The following is a 24,054-nucleotide window of genomic DNA, read 5'->3' as shown; positions in this document are numbered from 1 at the left end:
AAGCCCTCAGCTTTATGCTGATATTTAGTTGAACATACAAATACTTCCCCACACTGTGTTCCCAAACCTTTATTCCCCTCTTCCCAACAGACTAAACTGGTTTTTCTGCCCATAAATTAGATATAAGCATTAGATATAAGTAGGCTTTGAAAATTGCATTGGTTTCAGCTAGATTCAGAGCACAGTATAATTACCTAAATCTAACCTCAACGTCTTTGGGTGAAATAACTATGCAAGAAAACAGAACTTTAAAGGCGTCTTTCCCTCAGAACAAAACCAATCTGAGTATCTGCATCACATTCTACCTGTCCCAATTAGAGCAGATGGTGGTTTTGTTTATCATGTGGAAGATAAGTAAGCATGTTATACTTAATTGCATTAGAAAATATGACGCGTGAAATACTTCTAATAAACAGTTTTAAAAGCTAGTTGTGAGAAGTTCTGAATTGGACTGCAATTAGAAACAATGTATGTAGTTGAAAAAACATGCCTTTGTAGAATTACCTTTTAGAGTTACCTTTCTTTGTACTAAACTTGAGGATTTTTAGGACAATACCTTGGATTTTAGACATTGCAACTCCTGTAACATGTGCTGCTTCTGTAATATTTCCCTAAAGCTTTGATTCATGTAGTTAAATATTTACTGTTTTCATTGAAAAGAAGCATTAAGCCTTTGTAAGTAACAAGCCAAAGAAGAGTAAAATCTCAGCAATTTAAGACATAATAAAGTAGGGAATACAATAAATATTATGAGCAAATCAAACATGACTTCATTTATTTTTATGTTCCATATGTCTTACATATACTTCTCTTTGTCTCTGGAAACCTGTTCCATTAGCTTGGTATGGTCAAGGAATCGTTCCAACAAAATTAGTACATTTATGAAATTGCAGAGTGGGACACAATTACCATTATGTATTCTGACACAGATATGCTAGAGCTCTTAGCATCCCTGTGTGAGGTCTTTTCTTCTTATTGTAGTACAGAGAAACAGAGAAAGATAGCTATTTTTAATGCATGCATTTACTGTTTTCCCCTAATTTTGAAATAGTGCTAATGCTACTTTTTTTTCAGTAAATTTGATGCTAAAATTTACACTGCCACACTCACATATCCAAGCACATATTCATACTAGTCAAAAATGCAAAGCTACTCAGGCTCCATGATCTCCATAATGTATATGCTTGCCTTTTCTGTTTGCAAGTGTAAATAGGCTTGCAAACAACTAGCTTTTATTAATAAATATCTATAACCCTGTCTTCGTGCACAAACACCACCCAAAAGAAACCTGGTTTAAAAAGAATTTCGCCCCCCAATAAATAATGTACTCTTGTAGTGAACGAAAGAAGTATAAAGAATCATGGGCTGGAAAAGGCCTCTAAGATCCTCAAGTTGAACCATCAAGCTAGCACTTCCATTTTCACCACTAAATCAAGTCCCCAGATGTCATATCCACACGTTTTTGAACACTTCCAGGGACAGTGATTCCACCACTTCTCTGAGCAGCTAGTATCAAGGCCTGACAACAATCTCAGTGAAAATATTTTCTTAATACTTAATATAAACCTTTCCTGGCATAACTTAAAGCCATTTCCTCTGGTCCTGTCACTTGCTTCACTGGAGAAAAGACTGACCCCCCCCGTGACTCCACAATCTCCTTTCACGTAATTGGAGAAGCCAAAAGGTCTCCCCCGAGCTTCCTCTTTTCCAGGCTACACATTCCCAGCTCCCTCAGCCACTCCTCACAGGAACTGTGCTCCAGACTCCTCAGCTTTGTTGCTCTTCTCTGGACAGGCTCCGGCACCTCAAAGTGTCTTTCTCAAAGTGAGGTGCCCAAAACAGAATTCAAGATGCAGCTTCACCAGTGCTGAGTACAGAGGGACAATCACTGCCCTCATTCTGCTGGCCACACTATTGCTGATACAGGCCAGGAAGTCTTTGGCCTTCTTGGCCATCTGGGCACAGCTGGATCACATTCAGCACCTGTATGTCCTCTTCCAGTGGGCAGCTTTCCAACCACTCTGTCCCCAGCCTGCAGAGCTGCCTGGGGTTGTTGTGATCCAAGGGCAGGACTGACTCCTTCAAAACATGTCAGGTTTAAGGGTTGGTAGAATAAGATTCATCTCCTCTCCAAAGTAATGGAACATTTTACATAGAAAAAATAGTGCCCCTTTTGAGGTCGAGATAGATTATAGAATTAAGTTTCAAAATTATAACATTATTTTGATATCTGTTGAAATTTTTTGTGGGGATTTAGCAATTCTCCCAAAGTCTCTGTCATATATTTCCTATAGAAAGGCAATTTATTTGGATACAGCAGTATGAAGATTTCACCTTCTTTTATATTTCATCAATATCAGAGAAATGGAAACAGAAAAGCCACACAACTAGGTTAATTTCTCTAACTGAAGTAGTTGTCATATTACAATATACTCAAACAAATAGCTTTTTAAACTGCATAAATGTTACAGCTCATAAAAATGTCCTGATTAGAAATGTCTATAAATATAACACTTATTGTTGCATATTGTTCTATCATCTTTTTCCTTCTAAATCTGATAGCAGTACCAGAAACTTGGAGTTTGAAAGTTGGCAGCTGTATTGTGATATTGAATTAGGCAGGCGAGTTCAAATTATGATACCAGTTTAAAGTCCTGAAGCATTCCCTAAAGCAGCTTTCATTTAAGATTTTAAATGTCATCATTTTCATACTTCATTGACTCTATAATTCAACAGGGAATAACTTCTTTCACTGCACCAGGTTTCCAGTATCATTTGTGTCTTGATGAGGTCTTGTTTACCTCAAAAATTAAACTTAAGTAATGATCATATTTAATGAAGTACTAAACATAGTAATAAAAATAAAAATATTTGCTTCTTATGTCTCAAAAGCTGTACATGTCAATATTTAAACTTTGTTCGCTAAGAACTCTTTAATTAGCCAATTAAGAAAGCCATTTATTCAGCCAAGTCATTTTGGATTACTCAAAAATGGAAATTAATAATATTACAGTAGTTAAAAAGCAAAGATAAGGCTGACATTGGGGAACTTTTTCCTTAAAATGAGATCAAATTATGTTCTATCATCATAGCTTACTTAAGTGTTTACAGGTAGCTAAGAGTTTGATTATTTAAACTGGAATTTCTAATGTAGGTAAACACTTAATATTGATGATAGAGAACTACCTCCTCCCACCAAATCCTACTGCAGTCAAAATCTTTGAATCTCAGACTTACAAATAACAGTGTGCTCTTTGTTGCTTCTGTATACCCAGAATTATCCACCAGTTAAGCTGTGATAGTCTGATTCTGGATGAGAGCCAGGATTTAATGCATCACCAAGCACTGACACTGGACTTCACTTACAGCCCTAGCTGCTGCAGCCTCCAGCATCACTTCTGCCAACAGCTGACCACCAGCTGGCCAGGGACCCAGAGATGTTTCTGAGCTGAGTTCAATGCTCCTTCTGAGTGCTGACAGATGGCTTCTAACAGATAAACATCAACAGTAAAACTACCACAGATAAAAAAACACCTTGAATTTGCAATCGCTCTGTTTGCAGGTAAAAACTTCATTTTTGAAATTTGCTGATGTGTTTTAAACCTTGCCTGAGCACTAGGTGCTATAAAATCAGCTTTACTGATGCAAACACTTTGCTGAACGCACTAAGTAGATTAAAATAAAGGAAAGACATCTAAAGCAGAACCTCTTTTTTATCAGAAACTCCAATTCACAATCTTTTAAAGTCTCTTTTGGTGAAGCCACAGTAGTTACATAGCAGTCATCTTGCACTCATATTGAACTCCATCATAGCTGGATTATTTTGCCTCTTTACAGACTTACTGAAAGGAGGTAGGATCTCACCAGCTCTGGGTTGAAATGAAGTTCTCTGGGTTCTTACAGGGAAGATCAGCTGAGATGCTTTCACAAATCCCCTCCAGACAACTGTCCCAAGAACAAGAGGCCACACACCCTGTTTGTCTTCACACCTTTCTCTCCTGTAGGCCCAGTGAAACCCAAAAATCAAGTTTATTGATAATCATCAGGGACTCTGTTATGATGAAACAAAAGCAGAAGCAAATGCTGGATCAGAGTTTCTTTTTGCTACTCTCCTACTTCCATTCCCAGGGGCTGAGTGACAGCTGTGCTGTATTAATTGATTTGAGATGGTCACAGCTCCATTCTGCACTCAGGAAAATGATTTTTTTTCCTCTCTGAACATATCTGAGTAACAAACACTGCCTTACTCCTGCTAGCACCTCATTAGAAAGGACCAAATGCTGGCGTAGAAGTAATCTTTTACCATTTTGTCTCAACAGTGCTGCCAGCTCACCAACAACTCTCTGTAAAATGCTCTTGTGATTACTTACAGCATTCTCCAACCTCCTCTCTGTCCTATGGCAAAGAAACCCCAGGAGTCTCTAACAGGAGGTGGGGAAGGGTCCAAGAGGCATTTCCTGAGTTTCCTCCCACATCACCTCATTTCTGAGCCACTCCACTCCTTCACGGGCCACCCAACCCAGGCAAGCCCCCTGCTCAGCCACAGCACATCCACTGCTCACCACAAACACCTGCCTGATTCCAGGGGGTACAAAACACTGGGAACTCCCCGGGCTGGACTGCAGCAGTGGGGATCTAAGCACTCCTTTTGCATCTAAACACGCCATCCACATTTCTGTTACTTAACAAAGATATGCTAAGCCTTATCATCTGAGCTATTCCAGACCTAAAAAGAGATGGCAGAACTTCCCCCAGCCCACAAGAAAGCATCTTCCAGTGCAAGCAAGGAACATAAACCTGGCTTTCACTACAAATATTCACGTGGTGCTGAAACCAGAATTTCCAAAACTCATCCTTCCAAAGCACCCAGAAGCTCACGGGCACCACTACCGCTTGGGCTCTGAAACAGTCGTTATATATCATACATTACACAACCCAAACACCTCCAGCCATCAACGTCATCACATATTTACAACTTTCACCCCACTGCACGCAGTTTTGCCATTACCATTCAGCAAATGACATTTGGCAGCACTCACTACAAACAGGAGTTTCACAGCACACCACAATGTTTAGTGGTTCTGGGGTGGGGAGGTCTCCTGTGCAGGCACAGAGGCAGCAGCAGAAGAAGAAAACAGAGAGCTGGCAGTGAAAAAGCAGAGGTGAGCACAAGACAGGAAGCACGTTTGAGTCTGTCCTAATCTAAGCAGTTTGCCGTGAATAAATCAGGAATGCACAAACCCCATTACCCGAGCAATCAAACAGCTTTCTAGGGAATAAACATGATTTATGTACGAAATTCTTATAGGCCTAAAGTCCTGGCAGAAAATGTAATTTATCCATCTTCCCCCTCTGCCCAATCTGGTGGCCTTTAACAAGCTAACACTCCATGTGAGATTAGAATTCCTAAAAGCCTGTCAAACTCAAACCAAAGAGATTACTACATGCTGTGACTCCCACCCATCTTGCCAAGATGTTTTCTTTTCCATCCACCTCTCCTGCCCCTGCCATTGCCAGCCCTGCCCCCAGCTGTACCATCACTTCTCCCCTGCATCCCCAGGCATCAAAGGGAGGGTCTGAGAAACCCTGTGCTTGCAAGTGCTGTGGGACAGCTACAGGAAATGCTCTTGGCAGAAATCAAGTCTGGAGTTTCACCTTCCCCTCCTCTTTCTGACTGATCCTTTACAGACTTCTTTATTCTGAGAGAACACAGTCACAGGATCCATTAGAGTAAAGGTAGTAAACAGGAGACCTGTTGCTGTTCAGGGAGCTGCCAAGCACACTACAACAAAGCAAAACACGCCACCTTGAAATGCCTGCAAGAGTTATATATATTGCAACACTGTGAAATTCTAAATTAAAGCCAAGCCTGAAGAGTTTGACATATACAGCCACACACATCACAGGAAACTATTTTGGGTTGAAGTACTGTTGAATTCTTAAGTTTAATTAGCCGCCATGCTCCAGATTTCACAGACTACCCGTAATCCAAAGAAATCTAAATATTAAAAATACTTGAACTAGGCTCTGAAAAGATCTGAGGGAGGAATTTCTAAACCAGCTCTTTCCAACCAGACACAAAACTCACACATGCAGTCTCTCAGGCTAGTGCATCCAACCTGAGTTTGCTTTCACCCAGGAATCCACATCCACAATTCCCAAAGAATGAGCCACAGTGCTGGGGATCAACCTCCTTTAAAAGAAAGCAGGAAACCTCTGGGTCACGAACTCTGGGTCTGCTGGGAGACTTTATCTCTCCTTGACACCCTCAGGAAGGGCAGCACGGAGTGATGCCAGCATCTGGGAGATTCCTGGGTGTGCCGGGATCAGTTCTGGTACTGATGGGTCAGCTGACAGCTGGAACCACTGCCCACCAGCAGGAGAGCCCTGACTGGGGATATTCAATCAGTAACAGCACTGGCCCATCAAACACTGCATTCAGGATTCGCAGGGAGTGAGGGAGGGAGTGAGGGAGGGAGTGAGGGAGGGAGTGAGTGAGTGAGTGAGTGAGTGAGTGAGTGAGTGAGTGAGTGAGTGAGTGAGTGAAGTGAAGTGAAGGAAGGAAGGAAGGAAGGAAGGAAGGAAGGAAGGAAGGAAGGAAGGAAGGAAGGAAGGAAGGAAGGAAGGAAGGAAGGAAGGAAGGAAGGAAGGAAGGAAGGAAGGAAGGAGGCAGATTCTCTATGTTGATTAATCCTGAACTCCTCAGTTTGCACTGGGAGAAGCTCAATCCTTCAGGAACATTGTGGAAGCCACAAGAACCCCACAGCCTCAGGAGATGGCCACCCAGGACATCCTCTTTCTGACCCCTTTGTCCCCAGCTTCTGGAAGAATGACTAAATCTGTGGTTTTCCTTCCTGCTACCAAGCTAAGATGAAAAATGTGCCCTATCAGGAAGATAAATGTCAGCCTCCTGAGCTGCACGAGAAGACTCCCACGTTCTCACCTACAGGATGTGCACTACACAGAAGTTAACACAACATGCTTTTTTCTTTGACCCAGCCTCAGCTCCCAGGCCTGATACAGCTAATTTGAGAGCATCCTCCACCTGGGCAGTCCAACTGCCACCTTTTTTAGGTCTCAAATTCATCTTGAAAATTCACCCTGCAGCTCAAGAACACGTGACAAGTTACAGAGCTCTACTGCATCATGACCAGTTGGTCTATGCTACTCATATCAAGAAACTCATGCAGTGAATTATTTAGGGGAAAAAAACAGGATCAGTTCAGAAGCAACAACTGAACAATTTTAGAGAGCAGTAATTCAGTTTCCACAGCAATTAAACTGTTTACTACAGGGTTGAAGATGAGCTATTTAATTTTCAACAGCATGGTGACATTTTGTTTTCTGGTACAATGTCAAAATCTAAAAATCAACCAGATAAAAAGCAAATTAGTACAAAAAGGGTGTATGAGCCAAAGAAGAGACATTTTTAAAAAGTGATTAAGCAGCAAAGAATAAGACAAATATATTTAAGAACTAAACATTCCAAGAACACCTGCACTTCCTTAATTAAGCATAATGAAGGAATTGATTGTTTATGTAAGCTCCAAGAACATGGAAGGTTGTCGTAAGTAACAACAGTAATTTGGACTGAGGTGTTGAACTAAGTTAGTGAAGGCTAAATGAAGTCTCAAAATGCTAAGAACCTGAGGCATTGATTTATTTGGGAGATCATACTACTACTGCATTTATTGCATGACTTTTCTGCAGCATTTGGTGCCAAGCCTTGACAGGGACAGGAAACTAAAGGACCTGATGTAGTAATTAGTCCTGCTAAAGACATTTCTGTGTTTTTATGCGCTGCAATAAAACTCCACTAACAGCTGATTTATGCTGCACACCTCTCACAAAGCTCCTGCAGATCCCCACAGGGTTCCTAAACCACAGGAATTAGGCATGTTTGGGGCAGGAGCTACATGAAGTGCTGCAGAACAGAGAGGACAGCAGCACCCCAGACCAGAGCGTCCCTGCTTTGCACTCACCTCCTGCACAGCCAGGTCACTCTGGAGACAGGCTGGCAGGTCACACAGGCTGGCAGGTCACACCAGACCTGCCGCAGCTCCGTGTCTGCCCCACACATCCCTCACCTCCCCAGAGCTGCTCCAAAGCCTGGGACCAGAACTGGCCAAGGGCAGGTGCCCAGGAGCTCTGCAGTAGCTGAATATCCCCAGGACAGTGAAGCTGGGAGCTCTCTGAACGCACATCATGTGTGCATCCTGTAATGCCAGCAGTGTGCACGCTCCTCCTGGAACACACAGCGAGGAGTCACCTCATCAGAAATGCAATGGGTGGAATCCAGACAGAACCAAGCATGCCTTTGTTCTCAAGCCTCACCCCAAAACCATAGTATAACCAACCCCATTCTGAGACAGAAGTCAAGGAATTGCCTGCTGTAATGCATCATCCCTCAGCCTGAGCTGCTGGTGCCCCAAAGGACAAGCTAACCCTCAGCAAACAAAGCTCACTAGATGCCAGGCCTGTGGACTGTCTAGTTGGCAAAATGCAATCAGAGAATGAAAAAAAACAGAGCAACAAATGTTGTTTTCCTGTCTTTTTGCTAACCATATGGACATTTTCCCTACCACAGCTCTTAAGTAGGACAGGTACCAGAGATAGCTGCAGTGAGTGGGCTGTACTCCACATATTTCATCACTCCACTTCCAACTCTCACCACTTCAGCAGTCATCTCTAGAGAAAAATTATTCTCTGCTCTTGTGGCATGAAAACGTCCTCTCCTATTATGGTTTCATAGCCTCTTCTATCTCTGGCCATTGAAACTGGATCCTCGATTTACTCAAGTGATCTGCTTCCATCCGATACTCGAGCTTCTTCACTGGAATTATCATTTATCTCACGCTGTTTTAATTAATTGTTACCTCCCTGGGTAATCTTGCTTCACCAACAGAGCAGTCCTTAAATTGTCCACTTCACTAATTGTTTTACCCTTACTTGATTGCTTTTCTGATTTAGCCACGTTCTTGTTCTCAAATTTCCTAACTATGGTCTTTCTCTGCTATTCTGCTTCACATAAATGTTTCTTTGTTTTATTCTCAGCTCTTTGTGTTTCTTCTTCTTCAGTGCCCCTGCTGCTACAAACTCCTTGTCTCTACTGTGTTAAGCCCTCTATCAACCTTCCACCTCCCTTCCAACCTCCCAAGGTTTCTCCATCTCCCCACCTTCCCTCCTGCCCCCTAAGAGCATATTCCTTCCTTCTGGAGCACTCCATTCCACAGTCCTTTCCTTCCAGCCGACAGGAGGGCTCTGACACTTCTCCCAGAAGAAAACTCAGCTTCTAAATAAGAATGTAGGAAGGAAGGCACCCTGCCCTGAGAGCAACCAGGACAAGGCTAGAGCTGGCAGAGCTGTGCCCCTGCCCTGAGAGCAGCCAGGACAAGGCTAGAGCTGGCAGAGCTGTGTCCCCTGTTTGAGAGCAGCCAGGACAAGGCTAGAGCTGGCAGAGCTGTGTCCCCTGTTTGAGAGCAGCCAGGACAAGGCTAGAGCTGGCAGAGCTGTGTCCCCTGTTTGAGAGCAGCCAGGACAAGGCTAGAGCTGGCAGAGCTGTGTCCCTGCCCTGAGAGCAGCCAGGACAAGGCTAGAGCTGGCAGAGCTGTGTCCCCTGTTTGAGAGCAGCCAGGACAAGGCTAGAGCTGGCAGAGCTGTGTCCCCTGCCCTGAGAGCAGCCAGGACAAGGCTAGAGCTGGCAGAGCTGTGTCCCTGCCCTGAGAGCAGCCAGGACAAGGCTAGAGCTGGCAGAGCTGTGCCCCTGCCCTGAGAGCAGCCAGGACAAGGCTAGAGCTGGCAGAGCTGTGCCCCTGCCCAGCCCCTGCTGCCTCCCACCCCACACTCCTGTCACTAGGGACAGAAGAAGCTGAGGGATCTGGGACACAACCAGAGCCCAATTTGCACCACTATTTATAGAACATATTACTCTTTCAAGTGGGAAGAGCTGCTGGTGACAGCTGAGGTGGTTCTGGAAATGATCCAAAGCATTAAGGCAATCCTTTTCCAAAACACCAGGGCACAAGTTATTCTGGAGCTGGCCTGCCTGTGGTGTCACCTGTAAATTCCCAAGGGCCAGCAGGCACAGCCACCACCTCCAGCAGGGAGGGATGCAGGGCAGCAGCAGGGAAAGCAGGGAAAACTCCCAAGGGTGCCTCCCCTCTCCTCTTTTCAGAGGAGCTGTATCAGCTTGCACAGGAACAGCAAAAGCCCAGAGGACTCCGAGTGCTTTTCACTGGGAGTTAACTTTCTGAAGGTTTATGATCTTTTACAGTATTAACATTTAAAAGCTGCTGCTAAAAAGAGCAAGCAAAAATCCTAAACATCCTTCAGGAAATTTATCCAACATATCTACTCAGTATGAGGATAAAAGTAAAAATCCACTAAATAAATCATTCAACCTACTTAGTCCTGCAATGAGGCATCTTAAGACAGGAATATTACCTGAAAGTTGGTTTTAAGATAATTTTAAAATCATGTTTATGTGCTCAATCAGTTGTCCAGTGTGTTTTGGGAGATATTCCTCTGCAATACATTCAGCCCATTCACTTTAGACCCAAAAAGGTGTCAATGAAATGACAATGTCTGGCTATTTCCTCCTTAAACTTGCTTAAAGCTGGTCTGTTCTTAGCAGTTATCCAGGTTTTTGAGAAACACCTCTACACCGGCAGCAATTCATGAGTGGAAACAACCTCTCAGGATTTGGGGGGGGGTTTCTTTTTTATTTCTCTAAGGCAAAACAAGTTATAGATCTTGAATGGAAAGGAGCAAGATTCTCAGCAGGCAGACTGCAGGACCACATGAGACACCACCTGAAACCAAACCACAAAGCTGAAAGCTCTCTGGGAACGAACCGATCAAGCTCTGAAGTGCTGAGAAAGCTCATGTTCATTGAGGGCGAGCCCTGATTTCAGGTGACAGACACAGCCCACGTTCGCCGGGTTATGCCACAGAGGAGAGCCCAGCAGCTCATTTACCCCTCTCAGGCAGAGGGAACTCTGCTTTTCCCTGTGATGCAGATCTGCTGCTCTGCAGCAGATGAGAAAACTGAATTTGTACTAAATTTGTAAAACCAACTGAACATTTTCCCACAGATTAGGTGGGGGACAACAACAAACTCAACCCTCTTAGTACAAGACTTTCAGTAGCAATGGCCTGCTAGACAAGTGAAGCACAAAACTGTTTGTTTGTGACAGAAACAGTTTGTAAATGAGGGAAAGCATCAAAGACCCAAGGCAAAAATAAACATGTTCTCAGATGCTGGACCCATTAGCAGTTACTGAACTACATTAAATAAGTGTTTTCCACTTGTTCTGTTGTCTAAACAGATCTATCAAAACGCACAATTTCTCTATTGATAGGTTAAGCTTCTTGCTGTTGTTACCATTTGTGGATCAGAAAGCTCTAACAGCACTCTGCCATTCCCTTCTGGATACACTTAAAGGCAGTGGCTGAAACAGGATAGGTAAAATAACAACCCTATGTGCATTTTCACTGCTTCATCCAGCTGGGCATACATAAACCTGGAGATGTTCAGCATTTGTCCATAAGGCTCAGCAAGTGTGTTTGTGCTGGATGCTTGCTTGCTGCCAAGACAAAATGTTCAATAATATGACCTATGAAGGAATGCCCAGATTAGTTTTGTTTCTCTTATTCCCTTCACTGTTGCAGTTTCCTTAATTAAAAAAATGCATCTAATTATAGGCTGATATGTAATTCTCACTATAGCAATCCCTAGCACTGAAAAACTGTGAGTCAGGCCCCCAGAATGATGATTAAGCACAGAAATGAGGCATCTGAATTACAACAACCCACACTGGATTTTTACTTGCCTTTTGGGGGCCAAGCCACCATTCACATTTCCAGCACTTCCCTGCAGTTATGAGGACTGAAACATTCAGTTTCATTTCTGTCTCATGAAAGCAAGACTTGTCACAAAGTCACCTGATGGCAGGAGCTGGCACAGCTTTACAAGGGTGGGCATTCTCCAAGTTACACTGGGTGCCCCCAGCCTCAAAACACATCCTGCAGCATGCTCTGCTGCTTTGCTGAGGGAGGAGGGAGCATCGCCGAGCCAGACGACACTCTGCAGGGGGGCATCCCCTGGCCTGCTGAGCCTCAGAGCCTGAAAACACCTGCAATCCTGGTCCTTGGCAAAAGGTGCCCTCCTCATAATCCCAAATTAAGACCACCATAGTGATAAACCTTAAACTCCTCTCCATGTAACTGAGGAATTGTGGTAGATTCATAAACTTTCTGAGAACTTACAGGTGAGCTATCTGCTTTACAGACAGGTAGACAGACCAAAGTTTCTCAACCCATTTCTTAATTATATCATAAAAATTACTGAGATCTAAAAGCAAATGAAAATTAAATACAGTATGTATTTATCTCAAAATTATATTTTTAAATCAATCTTTAAACAAGCAGTAGACAGAGTGCTCACTTCATCATTCCCATTCTCATCTGACCCAACAGCATTCCCGTGCTCTTGCCTCATGAATACTACATCTCCTTTCTACCCCATGTTACAGCCACACCCCAGAGAAATTAATTCTCCTGGCTTTTTACATTGCCATTAGGTACTAAATCCACAGCACAGGAGACTGCAAAGAGTCTGAAGCTCGTTCAGACAAATAAGAAGGTAATGTTGCCTGAGTGGATGGCAGTAAATCACCCCCAACGAGCAGGGATAATCTACAGACTGCATTCCAATTAGGAATGTCTGCTGCAGCACTGGCTACCGTTGGCTCATTGTGACAGAACTCACAGGTGCAGCAGCAGCAGTAGCAAATCTGAAATTCACCAGTAGCTGACAATTCATTCTTTATATTGGAACTGTGAGCCACTATCCAGGAACAGGGATTCATATCCCTAGTGAATGCTACACACGGAATAAAGAGCTCTTCTATTCTCTCTGAAATAGATAAATGCTTCAGTGGAAGTCACGGAAGGAAGAAAAATATTAAAACAAATGCATTGCATCCATCACAAGTAGTGAGCAGGTACCCCAGGTTCTAGCAGCAGGAAGAGCCAGTAGCCACCAAACCTCAGCACAGTTATTGGGGCACCTCCAGGAACACTCACCCAGGCAGTTCTTGCTTGGAATAGCAGTGGAGCCACGACCAACACCCAAGGAGGCTTCGAGAGGCTGCAGCTCTGTACCGCCCTGCAGCTTCCTCCCCTGGTGCTGATGCCCTGCACCTGTGTGCCCTCTGCTCAGGGCCCTGGACACTCCATGGCTCGTTCCCCTCAGTGCTGCTCACCTGTGCTGCCCAGCTGGAGCCCGTTAGGGATGAGCTGGGCACAGCCACCCCAACCTCCACACACTCTGGGCCTACAACATTCCTTCCCATTAAAAACTGCACTAACCCATGGGAAACGCACCCCATTCATCAAAATCCATAATCTGCATAGCCAGGATCTCACTACACACATGCTTGGAAGGAAAATCCTTCTGAGCACAGAATGTCTCTCTGCAATCTTACGGCACTGTAAAAATAATAATTTCTGGACAATGATAATTATTCACAGAATTCCCAACCAACACCAGTGGTGACCTAGGCCTGAAGTTCAGTTACAAGAGATAACCATGCCATGTACAGAGTTTCCTTAATTCCCTGTATACCTCTGCTTCCTTTGCTGTACAGAAGCACATGGGGAAGCAAAGCCCAGTGTCCCCTGCAGTTCAGAGTAGGAGCACTGGAGCCCAGATGAGTAACCCCAGCAGTCTTCATCCCGTTTGCCATTAGGCCTAAATCTGACTGACTCACTGAGGAAGGCAGGCATCAGTCAGAGAGCTTTGGGTTCAGCATCACCACTCACTGCACTTTTCAGCCTTTTGGACTGGTTTCCTCGACTCTTCTGCCCACAGCAGAGGGTCCCTCATCAGCCTGCCCTGGGACACCACCACAGGGCAGGACCAACAGCACCAGCAGAACAAGGGAACCTCCAAACACTGAGGCAGATGGAACAGAATTCCCAGAAGTGGCGTTTGGCCAAGATGGACCACATAGGAAAATATTAAAATCTTTTCACTGGAGGAAAAAAATATGTCTTGTTTGTTTGTCCTCCATCTCTGACAGGAAATACAAAGCTGTTATTTCTCTATTACAGCAATGGCCACTCCTGGCATTCCAGAAATGTGCAGAGCAAGTTTTTCCCACAAGAAAGCAAGGAAAGTAGCTGATGATCTGTTTTCCCAGCATTCCTTAAAGTATGGGAGATCTATATAGCAACTATTAAATGAGAGCTGGTGGTGCTTCCTCAGAGCAGGGGCAACCTGATCAGTAAAGCCTTTATCTTGCTAATACTGAAGGCAAAGTCTGCAATTTACCTGGAAAGCCTGATGGCCAGCTGCTGGAACATCAAGGATGCAAACCAGCAGATGCCCTGATCATCAGTGGGAGTTGCAAGACTCTGGAGAAAGGTATTGTTAGTTCAGATGGGGAAGGAGATAGAGGAGTAAATAATTTCACACGAGTCCTCTGTATCACTGCTGTGATTGTCAATTGGATAATTGTAAAAGGTGCCACTCCAACAGTCTGGGGCTCCCCTTGAAGCTGAGGAGGGCCTCAAGAAGCTTAAGAATGGGAATGGACTGAAGAAAAGAGGTGGAGGGGAAAAAAGAAGGAAAAATATAAACACAGTGGTTGTTCAGGAAATGTTCAGGATGCTCTCAGCAAACATGAAAGATATTAAAAATGTTAACCATTTCTATTCAGCTGTTCCCAGCAGCTTTAAAAGCTTCACTGTAGCCACATCTCCATTTGAAAAGAGCATCTCTAAACCAAGAAATTAAGGAGGGCATTTTCCCACAAGTAGAACAAAAGTCAAAATAAAAGTCTGTTGATGTAATGCAGTAACAACAAAACCCCCACACCATTCTGCTAGCCATAAAATATTGTATAACAATCTAATTTCATAACTTTCACCTTTATCCCAAACGGAGCAGTGCAGAAGTGACCTCCAGAATCCTGCTGAAAGCTGGGATTTAGTTCTCCACAATAAAATTCACCTTGTTAAAAATTTCAAATACCACTAAGGTCAAGGCAATGGGCACAGCTTCTTCATGAAGCTCAGAGCTTCTGTAGCAAATACTTCACAGAAAAAAAACGCTTTGCCAGGGTCCAGGGACTTATCAGTGCCTTGTCCCACCCCATCTGCTGTTTATCTAATCAGGTTAAATTCCAAGACCTGGGAGAAGAATCTCTGGTCTTCTGTATGTAAAAATTGTGACATGACAAAAGCTGAATCTACACTGAGGTTTACAAACACTACTTAGCTTGGATTAATGTGCTTCAGTCTGAATTTAACTGTATGCAGCTGTGTTAAAATGATTTAGCATCAGGAGCAATTTCATTGCATTTTGAGAACCCCATGCAGCATACAGAAAAAGATTAAAGTATACCCAGGGATTTAAAATTTAAGTATTTTTTGGTGCTCAGAAAACTGGAACAACAGAAGACTGCAGTCCAAACAGCTTCCTCATTTCAGTGAGGTATGTCCACACCAGGGAAAGACAAATTCTAAAGGGTGAAAGACAATTCATTTTCCATGCATTTACCTGCTAGCAACTAGCCTCAAAAATAGGAATTTTCATATATGCCACTGAACACATGTCAAATGGGACCAACACTCTTGGCTGCTCTGAAGATGAAAATTACAATGAGAGGAATAAATCACTCATTGCTGCATTGTATGGATGACTCAGTGCCCACTGCACAGCAAAGAAAGGGAAAATCCAAATGGGAAAATCCATACATCCACCAATGTCTGGTGTGCACACACCAGACTTTCAGGGCCCCAGCTGGGTAACCTGAATTCCAGCAAAGTCTCTGCTCCTCCGGTTCCCAGTGCCTGGCTGTGGGCTTTTGGCTGCTCCCAGCTAACAGGAAAAGGACCTCAGAGAGCTGGCTACATCCCCCCATATCTACTGGCAGACTGGGGTTTTTACAAATCCAAAGGAAAGCAGCAATCCAACACGGTGCAAGACACCAGGGATCTCAGCAGTCTGTTTCATCAGGACTGCCAATCAGAGTCTGTAAGAAAATGCTACTTAGGGTCAAGGAAGGAGGAAAGCAGGAGCTGGAACTCAGGAATTTAAATCAATTCCTATCTTGCCAGCACAGCTCTCATCTGCAAAGACACTGTGAGCTAACTCAGATAAGTATTTCTTATTGTTTTCATATCATTCAGGCATCCACCTTGAAGACAGGGAGCCAAGCCTCTCTACAGCTTGCTTTCCTCATCACAGCCCCCAAATAATAACATGCAATAAGAACATTTCTTTCCTTTCACCTTTAACCTGCTCCTCAAAACTGTACCTCTTCACCAAAACAACTTCTCATCTCAGCTGGAAACCACAAATTGCAAATACTCCATTTATCACCAATGAAGCAAATACAACAGCAGCAACAACAAAATCAAGTAAAATGTTGATGAAAACACAGCCAGGCAGTAGCAACACTTACTAAGGACAGAAAAATGAACTGGATTTGGCTCAACACGTGGGCATATCCATTAGTTTCAGGGCAGGGCTTCTCAGGGCATAGAGGCAGAACTAACCTAATCCAGCATCTCCCAGGTCTATTCCTAGCTCTGCCCTTCATATGCATCTAGGGAAAGCAGGGATAATTCATTATCTGATGAAGCTGTTTAAGAAGGGCCGAACTCTTATCTAAAGTCAACCTTAGCAATACAAAGTTTAATCTCAGATTTGCCTTGAAATAGCCCAGTGAGAATCCCAAGACTCACGTAATTTGCAGTGCTGCCATAAAAAAAGAAGGAAAAAAAGCCATCTGAGCTAAGGAAAACCTTGCTGACTCGGCAACAGCATCTGCCATACCCAGCTGGGGAAGTGACCTGGAAGTGCAGCCCTGTGCTCATGCAATCCAGGACGAGCAGTGGTGTGCACAGGGGCTGCTCCTCCTGTGAGAGAGCAGCTGAGAGGGGAGTTCCAGCGGGGAAAGCCCCCCTGGCACCCGGGAGCAGAGCAGGGCTTCTGCAGGGCAAACAACGGCAGCAGCAGCAGCAGCAGGAGAGGCTGCACAGCCTGTGCACATCCCCACTGCCAGCAGCAGAGCCTGGGAATTGTGTCCAGCCCAGCCACTGACCCTGCTGGGTGGTTCCAGGGCAGCAGCCTCTCTGCTCTGCCCGTGGAAAATGGACAAAGCTGGTGGGAAGGAGAGGCTCACCTCAGCCAAGGTGAGCACAGCCAGTTTGGCAGCATCAGAGGGGACATCACTGGGCAGCAAAGACAAGCTGCAGCAGATGCTCTGGGCTGGAGTCAGGTCATGAGCAGCGAGTTCACACGGGACAGCTGCCACCGGTTTAATCAAGTCACCCCCAGAATAATCCCTGGTGACCTTTCAGCATCACACAAAACTGAAGCAGCAGAAGCAAGAACACAGCTGAATCCCAGAGAAGCCTTTCTGGTGTCTGGCAGGGACTGTCCCATCCCTTCCTGAAGAGCCTCTAAGGCAGTGACCATCATCCAGCCCCTGCAGCGGGACGGCTGGCAGCCCAAAACCCACTGCCCCCACAGCACAGCCACTCCCAGAGGAGCTCCACCCCCACAAACAAATGAAAGAAGTGTCACATAAACACACAGTGCTTGGGATTTGTGGCTGCACGGAGCTTGTAAGGCAGACAAAAAGATCCAGTTCTGCCTTTAATGAGTTGCAGTATTTTCAATAAAATCATCCTAAAGGTAATACTGTATGCAATTTACTTCAGCAAATAACAGACAAGTAAAAATGTTTTTGCCTAAATAATCTCAGCAGCACTAGGCCCTAAAAAACCCTAAGCAGTCTGTTAAAACAATGAGGGCTCAATAACATTAACCACCTCAGAGGATGACAAGCCATTATATTGTAGGCAGATTAGACACATTATCTATTAGTGGCTCTAATGATGATCTTACTCCTATTTTGACCACTTTGCAGCTCAAAATTGAGCAGTTTTACCATCTGACTGACAGAATATTCAGCATTTGTCAGACAAGAGATGTTTTCACTGTATGACTACCCTCAACCTCTAGTGGCTTGAAATTTAAAGGCATCCATGGCTAATTATGCAGGTATTTATATTTGAAAAGCAGTTCAGGAAATTCATTCAAACACAAAACCCCCAGTGAATCATTCAATGAGAACCAGGCCAGTCAGGGTTCTTGCATAAGGGGTCAGATCTTTCTGTAAGGTTTCTGGCTGTACAGAGAGGAGAAGGAGGCAGCAGTGGAGATTGAGGGGCCACCAGCACTTGGTAGCCAGGGTTCAACCCAAACTACCCCAAATTACCCCGATGGTTTTGCTGAACTTGCGAAGTCACTCACTAAAGTTGTCCTTGGTACAGAAGGCAAAGGGGGAATAGTCTTTCTGAGGCTTGAAAAATATGATTTCATCAAATGAATTACCCAACATCCACTTCAGCAGCAGGAGTCCAGTGAGTTTATGGGAGGAGAAAGTTCCAAACCTGGCAGATGTTTGCTCTGTGTAGCAAGAGCCTGGCTATACCAGAATACCAAACATGCCGCTCCATTACACAAAGCAGTGCTGGATTTTTAGCCCAGATTAATTCCAACTTATGCTTCAAACTCAGTGAAACCAAAATTGTCTGTAAACCAGAATGTGGCAGGAGGGCTAGGGAGAACAGCAATTAACACTGTTCTTAAATAATATTTTATTAATAATAAATTAAAGCACATGTAATATTAGACTATTATGGAAAGCCATATTGCTTGAAAGTTCACGTGCAGGTTTTCTGTGAAGCTCTATCCCTCCTTTCCCATTCCAACAGAGACTGACATTCTCTGGAATTTTCCAGCACAAAGTTAAATTTGGAGTTTTTACAACAGGCTTGCTTAGGGACAGCAGGACCAGAGCAAACAGTTTCTGTTAACCTCAGATATACAGCAGCTTGCTTGACATGGGCTTCAACTTCAAAATCTTCTGACATGAAGAGAAGCAAATTAAAGCAGCAAAAATAGAGTTCTACTTCACAAGTGTTGGAATAGTAGAGTTTACTATACTCACTACATATCTCCAGCATACAATATCTCTTAAAAACTACTTTTAAAGCAGATGGATTTAAAGTTCATTGTATTTAGTGCTGCACCAACTCATCAAGAGGCTCAGACAAGAAACAACAGCTCCTTTTATTGCATGAGACTCTCTTCAATAGCATCTCTGAGATAACCACTATGCTTAGAGAGTAGAAAAACATATGGGCAAGTGGAATAGCTGATAAGCCACACAGAGTTTGTTACTAAACCATGTGGTGGAAATGGACTAGAACTGTTTTGTAAACCAAAACTGCAGCAGCACTGCCATTCTTCAAACATTTGGTTTACTAACATGACAACTAATACACCAAACTCTTTCCTAACATAACCTATGGGGCAATTTTTTAAGAAGCTAGATTCATCCACCTCCAAAAATGGGGGAATTTGGTGCACAGGATCAAGATTAACTAATAGTCAAGAAGATCAATGTAGCTTCTAGCACTAGTTAAGTGCTTTGGGAGAGGGATCCTGCATCTGGAGCTTACTGCTAGGTCTGTATTAAAGGGAGGACTTCTTCCAAGCCTGCCTAATGAGATAGTATCAGCACATTCCTGCTCATCACCCATCACTGCTCAGATTTCCTCCAGGCTTGGGGGCTAACCAACAAATGTGCGTTTCAAGAACTGTAAGGATTCTGTTATCCCAGCAGACAAGATATGAACCTTGATATTAACATCAGCTCCAGTTCATGACAAAGGCAAATACATTCAGAAGATACTGAAGAACTTAAAATAAAACTGTACGCCACTTAAAAACAAAAAAAATATTTTTAGAAAGGAAAATAAGTCCCTTGAATTTTGGATCTGATTAATTTTTCTAAAGAGGGTATTTCTGGAGGCATTCTGATTACCACTCACTCTGATCTTTAATTTGCTACTTGGAGGACAGGGACAAAAAAAAAAACAGCTTCCCTCCGGGAAAGGGAGGGAAATCTGCCTGTCTTCCAATTGCCTGTATTTTACCCAAACATGTGAGAAATTTTTGAGGGGATGCAAGTCTCCACTGCAGACGCTTTTAAAGGAGAGCGATTAAAAATTCCTGCCCAGCGCAGGGACCCGCTCGGTTTTCCTCAGCTCGGTTGCAGCCTTCCCCCTCTCCTGTGCACGGGCAAGGCGAGACGGGCCCCCAGGATTATCGCCATTTCCCAGCCACGTCAAGAGCAGAGAGGAGAGAGAAAGGTGCCTTTTCACGTGGCTTCTCCAATAAACCGCACAGAGCCCAGCAGCAGCGCGAAGCCTCCCGGGGCTGCTCGGATGCACATCCGCGGAAACCTTCCCGGGAGCCCCACGGAAACCTTCCCCGCTCATCCCGGGAGCCCCGCGGAAACCTTCCCTGTACATCCCGGGAGCCCCACGGAAACCTTCCCGGGAGCCCCACGGAAACCCTCCCCGCTCATCCCGGGAGCCCCGCGGAAACCTTCCCGGGAGCCCCACGGAAACCTTCCCCGCTCATCCCGAGAGCCCCGCGGAAACCTTCCCTGTACATCCCGGGAGCCCCACGGAAACCTTCCCGGGAGCCCCGCGGAAACCTTCCCTGTACATCCCGGGAGCCCCGCGGAAACCTTCCCCGCTCATCCCGGGAGCCCCACGGAAACCTTCCCGGGAGCCCCGCGGAAACCTTCCCCGCTCATCCCGGGAGCCCCGCGGGCCGGGCTCTCTCCGGGCAGCCCCGGTAGCGGAGGGAGCCGGGCCGGCAGCCCCGGGCTTTGTTAGCAGCCCCGAGCGCTGCCCGTGCCTCTGCTATCCGCCAAGCGAGCGGCATCCCATTGTGCAGGGAGCGCCGCACCTTCGCCGCCCTGGCAGGGCATCCCTGGGGGGACGCGCCTCCATCCCCGCGCCGAGCCCCTTCTGCTCCCCGCAGCCAACGGAGCCACCCCAAAAAAAGTTTTGCCGGGCAGAGGGGCCCTGCCCGCCCGCTGTGACATAACAAAGGGTCGGGGAAGAAAGAAGAAAGAGCGAAGTTTGGGGCTCGGGGGGCGGGCAGCGGGCCGGGCGGGCTCCGGGCCGCGGCCGGCGCTCCCCCTGCCCGTCCCCGCTGCCCTTGGGCCGCGCACGGCGGTACCTGAACAGGGAGACCGCAGTCTGGTTCCTCCTCCACGCCTTGCCCTGCTGCAGCAGCACCCCCTGCACGATCTCCTTCTCGTCGGGCAGCCGGTACACGGGGAACACGTAGAGCCAGCAGAGGACGAAGACGCCCAGGGCGCTGGCGCCCACAGGCAGGCGGGTGCGCGGCCACTTCCACGGCAGCCCCGCCATCCTCCTCCTGCTCCCGCAGCGCCGCCGCGGCTCCGGGCCGCGCTCCCACATCAGGCCCGCGCCATGCGGAGCCGCGGGCGGGGGGCCCGGCCCGGCCCGGCTCGGCTCGGCCCGGCTCAGCTCCGCTCAGCCCCGCCGCCGCCCGCCGCCATCGCCGCCGGGGGAGCGGGGCTGCCGCTGCCGCCGCGCCGCGGCTCGCTGCTCTCTCGGCGGCGGTGGCGGCTGCCGCCCTTGCTCACAGGCATTTGGTCCCTCGCGTTCCCCGCCAGATGATGCTCCGCCGCTCCCCGCCCTCCCTCCGCCTCCTGCCGAGCCCCTCGCTGAGGACCGACCCGGTAAATTTCCACCCCGCCCCGGCCGCGGGGTGCTCCGGCCTCACTGCCCGGCCCGCAGCCGCCGGGGGAGGGAGGGAGCGGAGACCTCGCTGCTGCGGGCCCCGCTCCGCCGCCACGCCCGCCCCGCCGCGCCCCGCCGCGGGCACCGAGCTGAGGGGGGAACGCGGGCGCGGAGGGCGGCCCCGCTCCGCTCCCGGCCCCCACCGAGCGCTCTCCCGCTCTCTCTCCTTCCCTCCCGGCGCCTGGCTCTCTTCCCCGGCAGAGGCCGCAGCTTCTCCCCACGCCCTGGCGGCAGCGACCCCTGCCCGCTCCGTCCCGCCGCCCTCCCGCGCCCTGAGCCCCCGAGCCCTCCGGGCCTGCCCCGGGATCCAGCCCAGAGCCCGGGCCGCGACCGCCGCTCCGCCCGGGCACAGCGTGTCCCGCAGCAAGGACACCCCGCAGGAAGGCACGGGAGCATCTGCGGGTTACGGTGCTCCGGGGGGCTGCAGCAAACCGGGAGCACGGCAAACAGCAGAGCCCCTGCGCTCCTACAAGCAGCGGCTGAGGGCACTTGCTCCCTTCAGCCTGGAGATGAGGAGGCTGGGGGACACCCCGCAGCGGCTCTGCCGCTCCCTGTGAGGGGAAGCAGAAGGACAAGCGCTGCTCCCGTCCCCGTGGTGACCCCAGAAGGACCCGAGGGAATGACACAAAGCTGTGTCAGGGGAAGTTTGGGCTGGACATTAGGAAAAGGTTCTTCACCCAGATGGTGGTGGGCACTGTAAGAGGCTCGCTGGAGAAGTGCTCATGGTATCAACCCTGACGCAGTTCAAGAAGCATTTGGACAGCACTCTCAGGCACACGGTGGCTTCTTGGGGTTGTCCTGTGCAGGAGCAGGAGTTGGGTTTCGATGATCCTTTTGGGTTTCTTCCAGTTCAGGATATTCTGATTTTCTGTGCCCACTGGGGTGGTTGGGTCTGTGAGGAGAGCACAGTGAGGGGCTGATGGTGCGCCAGCCCCTGGGGCTGCTGCTGCAGTGCTCAGAGTGAGGGAGAGCTGGCAGAGAAGCCACCCACAAAGCAAGGAGCAGCAGCATGACCCTTGCGCACCTGTGGCAGTGCCCAGCTCAGGCTTCCCATCTGCACACCAGGGTGAGGGTGCCACATGCACAGCTTCAGCCCTCCTAAATCCCCAGTGCCATCGCTTCATGGCAGCAGAGTGACCCCAGCAGCAGAAAGCCCCTCTCTGATAATCAGGCTGAAACACGGGAGGCACGCTCAGCTCCTCTCAGCATCTCTGGCAGATCCTCTTTTCAGAGCCCACTCTCCAGTCCCTGGCTCAAAAGGCAGATTCAGCCCAGGCTGGTCCCATCCTTTTGTGCTCTCCATCTCCAGCCACCCCTCTCAGACCCCCTGGGAAGCACTGCAGACTGCCACAGAACCTGAGTGACAGCCAGCTGCTTCCCAGACTTCCAGCACACAGTCTTGGCTATTTTGGGCACCTTTCAGGGTTGAGTAGTAATTAGGGGAATTAAGGGGTAATGGGGTGAAGGAAGGAAATCGCGAAGAAAGTTTGGGACAGTTAGTTTGGTATCTCCTGGCCCTAAGGCAGCTATACAATACCATAAATACTAGCTGGGTGTTTCAACAGCGTTTTCAGCTAAAGATCCCAACATGCTTAGCTCGCAGTGAAAAAGTAAACCTGGAAATCTCAATGCACTTTCAGTGCTTGAGAGAAGGAATAACATTCTCATTCACAGTGTGTTGCTGTGTAGAAATATACACTGACAAACAGAACATTTACTTCGAGATGTCTAATGAACATCAAAATGCCAGAAACATGTAATTGCAGAAGAAATATTATTTTCTTTCATATTTGATATGCTACAGTTGTCTGGAGTGTTATATGTGTTCTCTAATGACAAAAATGGGAAAAGAAACTGAGCAAGGCATTTTGGTTAACCTCTAGAGAAAAAAATATTTAGAACCAGGTAAATATTTTCATTTTGGTGAGGAAATTATTTACCAACAGCAGAATAAACCAGAATCTGTTTAGTCATGTCTATTGAAAACAAACAGAACCATTCAGTCTCTGGAGATTAATTCAAAACATAGTTAGCTAGGGCCGTTAAAAGTAAAACAAAAAAAGTGATTGAAAAAAAGATGAACAGAACTGTATCCCAAATTAGATCCTGACTGTTTGCTCACCTTTGGTTGAGAAGGGACAGACTGGAGGCTCTGTTCTGCTTTGGAAACCAGAAAGTGGAAAAGAGCAAGAGAAAGCAGGAATGACTTATTCTTTCAATGTGCAAGTGCTTGCAATGAATTAAGTTAAAGTACACCCAATATACACAAGATTTTGGGGTATCTTTTATTTGTGATCCTGTGAGATATTCCTAAGCATTCCCTGCCCTGTTTTGTAAGTCCAT

At 46.7% G+C, this 24,054-nt stretch overlaps 1 protein-coding gene and 1 long non-coding RNA gene across 2 annotated transcripts in view; both read right to left on the bottom strand.

Moving 5' to 3' along the window:
* The window catches only part of ST8SIA1 (ST8 alpha-N-acetyl-neuraminide alpha-2,8-sialyltransferase 1), a 115,946-nt gene extending 94,069 nt beyond the window's left edge, over nt 1–21,877 (bottom strand). The window contains exon 1 of the mRNA XM_038153476.1: nt 21,122–21,877. Coding sequence (XP_038009404.1) covers nt 21,122–21,366 — 245 coding nt within the window. The 5' untranslated portion in view covers nt 21,367–21,877. The remainder of the gene's footprint in view (nt 1–21,121) is intronic.
* LOC119707886 lies at nt 10,488–21,115 on the bottom strand. Its single transcript, XR_005258899.1, has 3 exons — nt 20,655–21,115; nt 20,477–20,499; nt 10,488–20,387 (listed from the first exon to the last, which is right to left on the bottom strand). It is a non-coding gene; the product is annotated as an uncharacterized LOC119707886 (long non-coding RNA).
* Nucleotides 21,878–24,054: the final 2,177 nt, after the last annotated feature.

The sequence above is a fragment of the Motacilla alba genome, chromosome 1A, assembly GCF_015832195.1.
Source record: "Motacilla alba alba isolate MOTALB_02 chromosome 1A, Motacilla_alba_V1.0_pri, whole genome shotgun sequence".
Lineage (NCBI taxonomy): Eukaryota > Metazoa > Chordata > Aves > Passeriformes > Motacillidae > Motacilla > Motacilla alba.
Note: the sequence above shows the minus strand (reverse complement) of the source record. Positions and strands in the feature narration are given on the sequence as shown.